Source organism: Gallinula chloropus (assembly GCF_964237585.1).
Source record: "Gallinula chloropus genome assembly, chromosome: 11".
NCBI lineage: Eukaryota > Metazoa > Chordata > Aves > Gruiformes > Rallidae > Gallinula > Gallinula chloropus.
Genome location: NC_140096.1, coordinates 1,446,143 through 1,456,515, shown reverse-complemented (window position 1 = coordinate 1,456,515; position 10,373 = coordinate 1,446,143). Strand labels below are relative to the sequence as shown.

General features: G+C 42.3%; 1 protein-coding gene across 1 annotated transcript; it reads right to left on the bottom strand.

The window, feature by feature from the left end:
- Positions 1–5,547: 5,547 nt before the first annotated feature.
- Positions 5,548–10,020, bottom strand: BRS3 (bombesin receptor subtype 3; the record flags this gene model as incomplete). The annotated part of the gene is made up of 3 exons (XM_084269153.1): positions 5,548–5,955; positions 6,544–6,895; positions 9,590–10,020. 3 exons carry the CDS (start codon positions 10,018–10,020, stop codon positions 5,548–5,550), a joined length of 1,191 nt encoding a protein of 396 aa, XP_084125279.1.
- Positions 10,021–10,373: the final 353 nt, after the last annotated feature.

Here is a 10,373-nt window from a genome sequence, read left to right as displayed (position 1 = left end):
AGAGCCAAAGAAAAAAACAAATGACATGAAAATGGTGTGCTAAATGCAAAGAAAAAATTCACATTAGTTCTTCCACCTTCCTTGGCACGGGCTACTGGTGTGAATGGTTTGACCAAGTAAGGCTCCTGGAGAAGGAGCTGCACCATGATGGGTGTGACAGCACACCCTTCAGAAAGGGTTGGTACCTCCGTACAATGCAAGGGATGGGGCTTGTCTGCAAAATTTTTAAATTGGTTTGGATTAATAAAGCCTGCAATTAGTAATCCATCTGTGGATACTTGAGTATTTTAAATAATTTATTTTAGTCGGTTCTTTTCAAAGACCTTCATTCAGTGCCCTCTAGTGGTTTTCACCGTGTGATTCAGATATTTACATCGAATTGAATTCCTAAAGTATGTATTTTGAAGTGCTTATTTTTATTTAGGGGACAGAGAAGCACACTGTTTGGATTTTATTTTGCAAAATTTAACCTAGAGCCACAAACCCCAGGTATTAAATGAAAATTTAGCTGAACAGCCCCACCAAAGCTAGCAGGGGCTGGTTGCCAGTGGCAAAGCAATCCTTCCACTCAGCAGTGATAATAGCATTCCATACAGAAGTTGTCTAGAAATGAGTATTCCAGGAACAAATCCATCTTTACTGTCCTGCAGACGGGAATGATAATAAAATCAAAGACACGATACTGAGCTTGTGAAGCTCTGGAGGGAGAGACCGACATCAGCTAACTGGCTGGTCAGCAGACTGTCAGATGAAATTGCCGGGGATATAAATACAGACTTCTAGTAACCTTTGGCTGTTACACAGAGAACACCCAGCCTAGTTAATGACATTTCGTGCTTCAAGAATTTTCTCTTGGCAGGGCAATTACGATAGTTGTCCAAAGACTGATTTGTGGTCACTTATAAAGTTGACAGTTTAAGAGACATTTGTATTAGGTCCCAAATAGGTATTGGATTTTGGGAAGGAGCCTGAGAGGCTTGACATAAGCTGTGCTTACTTAGAAAATTGGAATTGGATAGACATTTGGAAGTAAGATAATCATAACCTTAAACATTGTAAGAGCACTACGATTTAAGTCTGAAACCGCTAATTTGCTTGTGGCAGGTTTTCACATTCACAACCTGAGTCAATGCAGCGAGCACCCTGCCCGCAGTGGAGATCTCCCTGGTGTGCAGAACTGCCCACAGCGAGTCGCTGGGGCGCTGGCCTGGGGAGTGGGAGATCCAAATTTAACCTCAGCTTGATGGAAGTGAGAGCACATGGTGCATCTGATCTGCACGCTTTAGTGTGGCTCTGAGGACAAACTACCTCAAATTCCCTCACACTTTCCCCAGATAACAGCATGTGTGTCGAGAGCTGTGACAGCACGGCTTACTGTGTTGCCACCATCATCTCTTCAGTAAAACGGCACGGTGAGCCAGCTCAAGGACCTGATTCATCTGAAAACTCATTATTTTTGGTGGTCAAAACAGCTTTCTTCTCAATCCCATCCTAGAAACGATGTCATTCATAGCTGTGCAAGCACTGCTGCCACAAGCTGCATGTTCTGGGGACGGTGCGAAGAGCTTGAGTGTTACGCAGCTCAGATCAGTCTAAGCTGCCAAGAAATGGTGTTTTAAAACCTGACAAAATGCCAGCATTAAAAGGAGGCATTAGTGTGGTAATTTTATGTCTGCGTCTGTCTTTTCTGTAACATAAAATACAGTTTTGGTTCATCTGAACTGACTGCTGGTCTAGACACACAGCCTACTAAAAGTACCCACGTCTTGGTTTTCCAAAAGTGCTGGTTCACTGTTTATTAGAGAGCAACCACAATTCATGGGCTAATTCTTAATTAGGTAAAGAGTTAATGCTTTTCTTGTTATGTTAAATCAAGGAAGCTGTAAGTAGTGATTAGGGACAGAGAGATTACTCCTCTCTGGGCTTTCCTTGGGGCTGGAGCCTGTAACTGCTACTCAGACTAGTGAGAGTGAAGAGGAGCCTTCATGGTATGAAAACGGACAGGACCAGATCCAGATGTGCTGAGAATCCAAGACCCTTTCCTACGCTGGCAAAGGAAACTCCACAATACAGTTCACCTTGCACCGAGGGGACCATCTGTGGTAGAGCCTGTAACTAAACACCAATTAAAGCTGTGTTTTATTGTATGGCAGTACCACCAATTGAAATGTGTAAGTGCTGTAGCTATTCTAGTATATTACATATTATATTTAATTGGAATATTCTTAGCAGAAGCACCTGAGTGTCAGTGGGCAGCCCATATTTAACTATGGAAAATAAAGCAGCTTGCTCTGAAAACAGGAGGGTGAGCTTTGAAATGGCTGTCATTTCATAACTGACTTTAATGCCCCGTGCTTTGGCTGGAGATGCAGTCTCATGCTATGCCCATGCTTTGACATGGTTTTTATTTGGGTTTGTGGGGTTTTTAATTTTATTTTTTAAAACTAAACCAACATCTTATAGTGACAGCACAAATCAGAGTACTGGTACTGAACCTGTTGTTAACGTGAACAATAGTCATTACATTTATATGTCTTAAAGCTGCTAATGTGTACATCTCATTCACGAAACAAACTGTAAAAGATATACATCCTAGAAACTGTGTTTATTTACTCAGTGAGACTCCACATGAACAAGACCTTTGATGGAGCCTTGCCTCTCGGTATCTTGTGCCTGTTTTCTACCTATTCTTTCACTGTGGATATAAATAGTAAAACCCTAATGATTCATGCCTGTTCTTTGCTAAATATCACTTGATATTTCTGTAGAAGGACATTATTCCTATTTGCTGTTATAGAATTACACTTGTATTACCTAGGGGTGAAAGAACTGGGTTTATGGAGCACTGAGAAAAGACAGCAAAGCAAACAGCCCTTTTCCCCTAAAACCACTCATGGTAACATGGAGATATTTTTATAGATAATTATATTGGGATGAATAATATCAGATTGTTTAGATAAAAATAAATATTGCCCAGTGTACCACTCCAATGCAACATCATGAAGATTTGAAAGTACAGAATTATAAAGGCATAAAGTACACAGAAGAGTTAAATTATGGCTTGAAATATTGCCAGCCTTTAACCAGAACATGGACAGCATATAGCAAAACCCACCAATTTTATACCAGGATATATTAGCAATAGATAGACCATCGAGTTGGAGAGTAGTCACACAAGCAAGAAGTAGCTGCATGCAAAGCAAGGAAAATGGTAAATTAAGAAATTGGGTTTTAAGGGCTACTGTGAGGTGTAGCCAAGGATTTTGCAGTGGGAAATATGGCCTCCAACAGAGGCAAATTGTGAATTCCAGACCCATGGGGCAGATTTGTTTTCCAAAGGCTTTAATAAGCTAGAAAAAAGGATGATGTAAGGAACTGTAACGTTCATGGATTTTTCGTTTGTTTAGAGTTCCCTGTGGTAAAATCCAGGAAGATAAAAGTAGGCTCCTAAGTGTGTAGGCTTCTTTAGTTATTTCAGGCTCACCCTGTAGCTCCGTTAACAAGAAAGAGAAGGGGAAAATACCAATGCATATGCTTGTTACATTAGTACATAGCTCACTACCAGGGAATGTGTTATATTAAGACAAAGGGAGTAAAATAAAGTCTCTGGAGTCTGCTTTGCCATACGTTGTGTTTCTATGCTGTTATATTTCCATCTATTTCAGTGGTCCTATCCTGGTGTACAATTGGTACCATAAAAGGGAGACTCCATTTGACAATTAGGGCCTTGCAGCCTGTAACATGAAGAGTGCAGTAAAGTAAGGCCCTGCCTGATGGGATTAAAATGGACTGTCATTAAACTGGTTTAAGGTGATGACAGAGGTTGTGCCCTTGGGATTTATAGTTTGGTTTTATTATTCTGATTAGGGCAGGCAACAGAGAGAGAGTCTGCAAACAGACTGTCTCTTCTTACAGTGAACTCAAATAATGGTGCATGGATGGGTGGACTTCCCGCCATGTGTTTATTGTTAGGGGCTCTGTGCAGCTGGAGGGGTGTTACAGCTCCAAGGGTCAGTTAAAATTGAAACTTCTGTGACTGGCAGCACTGTTTTGTTTAATTCACGTGCTGCAACCTCTTTTCTATACTTCAACACACCAATTCTTTTTTGAGATAGAAGTCCCTTCGATGGCAAATCTGTGGGGTTTTATCACCAACTCCCGCAGAACAAAGTTTTAGTTCAGGGGACACAAAATGCATAAAAATGAATGTAATTCAACATTTTTGCAATGTGGGGTAGGAAAACTTGCCTCCTGTGTGCCCTGAGGGGAAGATGGACCCTGCCAGCAGTGCTTTAGGGATGCAGAGGTTGCCCATGATCTGACTTGCCTCAGAGTCGTAAAGCCAGTGGGTCTGAAATGAGAAGGCCTATCTCGAAAAGACTGCCCTAATATTAAAGAGGGATAGGGCTTTAATAACTTGGAGAACAGGAAATTAGTACAGGAGAAAAATCCAGCTCTCCCAGCATGCTTGACAGTGTGCAGAGCACTTAGCTGTGACCACATGCACTATGGCAGGGGTGGATCTGCGGAGGGAGGTGGTCGGCCTGACCCTCAGGCCATACGCTTTTGGGGCCTTTACTTCAAAGTCGCTCTAGCCTCGTTCCATGGACTGGATGCACAGTTGCATCTGAGAGAAATCCACTTTGTGCACTTAAGACCAGTCAGGAGACAGAGCAGAGTAAGGCAAGAGGGGACATTTGAGCAGTTTGCTTCAAAAGAGCACTGTAATTCCTAGGGAATTCTAGCACAGATCCACCCCCGTTTCTTGGTGTTAAATCACTGAAACAATAAAGAACTCCGTGCTGTTGAGACGTTATACCCATTGACCACAAAGACTTTTACAAGCATGGTTAAAAATGATTGTAACTCCTTAAGAGACATGATCACCTCCCAGTTCCCTTGACTCCCTGAGGAGCTGGGAAGGGCATCCCCTTGTGCAGCAGGCTGCTCTCACCCAGAGTTTCAAAGTCACAGGCAAAGCAAAGGCTAGTGTGGGTCTGGCCCACATTGCTTTTTCTGGCTTACCATGCTGTACAGCAAACCTTTTTTTCATTTCAGGATGCTTATTTGATGCAATTACAAATGGGTAACATTTGGGGCAAGAAAAGAAAGAAAGAAAAAAATCTGACTGGTTGATGGTGTTCTGAAATATGGGGTCTTGCTCGCTTGCCCTAAATGCAAGTACTTGACAGAAGTAGCTCTCGGTCACAAGTCAAAGAGCAAGTCACAGGGAACAAAACCATCCTCACAGCCAATTCTCACACCTGCTGTGCTGAGTCCTGTCCTGCCCAGTCCCGGAATTCCAGATAGGCATCAGTGTTCGTGCTTGGGAACATGAACAATCCCTTCGAGCTTGAAAGTTCCGCTGTTGCAGCTTCTTCCCCCACACAGTTCGATTTCTTTATTGTATATATTTTTTTTAAATTAGGAACTCCTGATGAAAGCTCTTTCAGAGGCAGGGCAAAGCTTGGCATGTCTTTCCAGGATCCTGGTAGGAGTGATTTCATTGCAAAGGCTCAATTTCTGTCCTTCTTCATCCCAGGTGGACTAAACGCTTTCCTCTTCTTTTGTGATGCTATAATCTGTCAGCAGCGTAACACTGATTTCTGAGCCGTGCGTGCTGCCCGTGACTGACAGGGCTCTGGTAGGTGTATTACTCTGGGTAGCACTGGGAGGCTTCCTGTGAAATTTGGCCTTGCAGCATGAGACTTGCTTTTTAAAATGTTGCCGGAAACTTTTACTCAGCCAATAAAGAGCAAAAGGATTGACGCAGGAATTGCTGAAGGCCAAGGCACGGGAAAAAATAGTAGCTATCAGATGAAAGGTGGAAGCATCTACAGAAGCATGGTATGTAAAAGAGCGGTATAGGTAGAGGATGTGGTTGGGCAACCAGCAAAAGGCAAACAAAGCAACAAGCACCAGCACTGTTTTTGCAACTCTCTTGCGGGATTCAATCTACAAGAAAATAATGCAGAGCTGGTGTTAATAGCAGTTAGGAACACGTTTATGTCACTGGTGCTTATTTTCAAAGGAGTCTAAAAGTCTAAATGCATTAGTGACCAAGAAAGCAAAATGGAAAAAAAAAACCCAAGCCCCAACTAATAAACCAATAGACAAATAAATCCATGGCACAATTTCTTTAAACAAAGTATTTTCTGTGCAGAGCACATCCCCTTTCTGTTATAAGTCACATGGCAATCTTATCCAGGCTAGAAATTAAAAATTCAGTTAAGGTACCAGATCACACGTATGGGGATTCAGTGTTTACAATTCAGCTTTCTAACCCCTGAGTTTTATCGGTTCATATTAAAGCAAAACAAACCCCATACCTCTTCAGGAAAGCCTGTATGCTCACAATTAAGTTAATGAGTCATAAGCATGTCCTTGAGCAAATAGTTGAATTTAGATTGCTAATAAGGGCTGAGTTTATGGAGTTTTTTTTACTCTTATTCTCAGGTGAAGGTTTAGCACTCAAGAATTCAGACCCAATCAGCATGATAGCTTTTGGAGAACCAGACAAGTTAGTGCTTGATGATAGCTCACCTGCTTACGGGCATGGCCATGTTCTTCTGCAGGCATGTTGGATGTACTTCTGTATAAAGTTCTGGCGATAAGAAAATAGTAGACAGAAATGACAGCTAAGGGTACGATATAGAACACCAAGAAGCAAACCAGGGAGTGAGCTTCCTGCAGGATCTTCTCTGATACAGGATAGGGGGCACATGCCTCAAAAGTTACATTTTTCTCAGGATTGCTGAAAGAATACAGGTCTGAAAAAACGGCCTCTGGGATAGCAAGTATCATGGAGATGATCCAGACACAGCCAGCTTTACAGCAGGTCTTCAGGAGCGCATCCGAAGTCTGCAGTTCCAAGGGCTTAACGATGGCCCTGTACCTAAAACCAACATCACTGTCAGAAGAAATGCAGTTACAATGCAAGCCCTGGCATGCAAACCTCTGGAGGATAAAGCCATCCCTCATCTCACTAAACCAAGGGTGGTCGATTCATCTTGAAAAAGGAAACAGATACTAAGGCTTTGTAATTTCATATGGAAATGTGAAAGTTAATTTTCAGCATATATTTTAATGAGTTGGCTGGGGGGACTTGTCATTAAAGCCTTCCTGAGTAAAATGACGTCTGCTGTTTGGCTTAGCATCAGTAAGGGCGTATTTTTATGGCATGCCTAGGAAGGTAAATAAGGGAATTAGTATGCAAAACTGGTGAAGGTGTGAAACCAGTTAACTATTTAATAACTACACAAGCCCAAGCATCTACACCCTGCCTTTGTTCTCTGCTCTTAAGGCCCCAGCTGAGTACAGTGGTCTGACTCAAAGTAATGCTCCGGTATTCATTCATGTTTATAAAACAGGAGCCAACACGGCTGTTGATTCATGGCTGTGATTCTGCAGCGTGTGGACTGAGTCAGACAGCTGAAAAAAATCTGGGTAAAGCTATAGATGTGTGAAAATCTGTGTGGAAACGGGATGTGGAAAAAGACCAACTGCCACAAAGGTGGATGAAGCAGAGGAGGCAGCACATCCTGCTCCTGGAGCATCAGGGACCCTCAGCAGTGATAACCGAAGAAAGAAACCTCTCCAGGGGCGAGGGAAGGGGGACACAAGACTGACACGAAAGGAAAAGCAGTGAAAAAGAATCCAGAGGATAAGACAGCTTAGTCATTCCATTTTGCACAAGCTGAGGGTCTGGTCTGCAAGTTGGCTGCTGTTCATCAAATAAATACCATTTTTATTGACTTTGAGCTTTTCTAGCACACCGGAACACAATCGTTTGGCACTGTGCACATGACTGATGTTCTTTCTGAGCTTTCTCAGGACATTTAACATATAGTTTCCCTGTGGAACTGTCACATGGAATGCTTATATAACCTCTAGCATGAAGAAGTAAACACAGAAGTGAGTATCTGAATCATAGAATAGTTGGGATCAGAAGGGATCTTTACAGGTCATCTAGTCCGTGCTGGATTCTGAAATGACATCACGCAGGACCAAGACCTTGGAACTATGATACACCGCTGAGCAAAAGCATCAGTTTAATATTCAGCAGCAGTAAAAAAACTCCACCAGTCCTCTTAAAAACCAACAAAAAAGCAAAATGTTAGGAATTACTAGGAAAATATTGGAGAGCAAAAGGGATCATTGTGCAGTTGCCTCAGATTCATGCAAGACCTGAACACTATGTGCTGCTCTGCACAGCTTAACCCAAAACAGCCACACTAAGGGTGGAGTATAATGCACGTAGCCTGGACAGATGGATGGGGATCACTGTCTGTCTGGCACAAGAGCCAGGGCCACGTGCAAAGGGAAAAAACAAAAGGAGTTCTTTATGCAACAGGCAGAGAAAGTCATTGCCAGACAAGTTCAAGATGCTGGCCAAAGATCTAGAAGAGAAATCCATTGAGGTTATTAAACAGACAGAAACCACATCTGCTCAGGAGGTCATCTGCAGGCTTAGGGTGAAGTGCCACGTTGGATAATGGTTTTTATTCTTCCTATGTGTCTTTTCTTGTCCTTATACTACCACTGCTGAAGGCTGGTATTGGCTTTCACAGACCCTTGATCTGACCTGGTGTGGCCATTCCTGTGTTGGCTGATGTGTTTAGGAGTACAGTATTGCTTAAATTCTGGACGCATTAACTACTTGCTGTCTACAAACAGTCCACAACTGCTGGCACACAAGCTGAAAATCTTTTTCTCTCTGAATACCTATTTAAGTATTACATATTAAAACTCATTGTGGATTTTTCTGTTCCTTGGCATACTGGTGCTGGTTGAACTGAAATCTCATCTCAGTTCCCTTAGGGAAGAAGTGCACAGAAAACTGACCATTCAGCAACTCCTGACAGCAGTCAGATGGGAACACAGATCCCTACTAACAGTGCTGCTGTAACCTGAGTTTAAATTCAGGACCTCAGGGCTAAAACATCTCTGGAAAAGTTATAAGAACTGTAATATAAAACATTCAAATCGCATCATGTCACACTAAGCTCTTCACAAGCTGAAAATTATGATAGTATCACAAGAACCATCAAATCATGAAAGCCATCCATTTGTCCCCCAGCCTATTCTGGTGGAGGGGGTGGGGGGGTGGTGTTTGGCATTTTACCCCACATGCCAACCTTTTATGTTCCAGGATTTTAGAGCCACACCGAGTGCTCAGTACAAAGGATTCCCACTCGGTCATTTACAGTTTAATTTTTCATCTTCCCTGACTACTTTAGTACACCACTAGATAGCACCAATATACTGTCTTTTCCCTGCCTTAAGCAATTTTTCTCTTTTTCTGTGCAATTGAGGAAAAAAAACCCCAAACACACAACCCACCCTGCACTGTACTTCAAGCTAATAAAAGGTCACAAGACTTTGTATTACAGAGGCTTTCTCACTTGACTCCATTCAAAAGAACTGCTCCCATTTTCCTAACATGCATTTTAAAATTAAACAGGAGAGCTGGTTGTTGGTTGGGGGTTGTTTTTTTTAACCTATAACAACGTGGCATTTAATATTGTGCAAAATGCTAATTTCTGCTCTTTTATGAATTGTCCTGGCAAATCAGTCGCATCAGACCCACCTGTCAGCACTGAGAACTGTCAGGGTAAACACTGACACTCCAACTGAGGTTAACTGGATAAAAGACAGCAGCTTGCACCCAATCCTTCCGAAGAGCCAGGTATCCACAATATAACGTGTTGCATCTACAGGCACACAAGTTAATAAAAGCAGGAGGTCTCCAAACGCCAGGCTGGTGATGAAGATGTTTGGAACCGTCTGCATTGATTTAATCTTGAAAAAGACTTTGATGAGTATAGCATTTCCAAGGAGACCCACTGAAATGATCACAGCATATGTAACATAAATTGTGCACAGTATTTCTAATCCTGGAAAGGAGTCTTCGGTCCATTTTTCATTTGTGGTTTCATTGTCAGTGATTGATTTCAGTTCTGTACCATTTGCAGATGCACACCAAGTCTGATTAGCTGAATGCAAGTATACTTGAGACATTTCTTTAACTGTTTCTTCTCCTCAGGCTGGGCTTAAATGGATCAGAAAAATGGTTTAATATTCAGCTGGCAGCATATCGTCAAGGTCAGTAGAAAGGTACAGATTGGTGTCTGGAAGTAAGATTCCCGTTGCACATTAACTACTTTCATCCCCTTCTGGGTCTCCAAACATGCCTAGGAGAAATGCACACCGGTCTTGTTCTGAACTGTGTAGGAGGTGGAGAAATTTTTTATTGGCTTTTCAGCTAGTGGAGCAGAGAGGGAGGAGGAAAAAAAAAGGGAAGAGGGGTTTCTTTAAAGATATTAGCTGAAATGATGGCTTGATTCTTTTTCATGGAGGTATCTGGCAAGTAA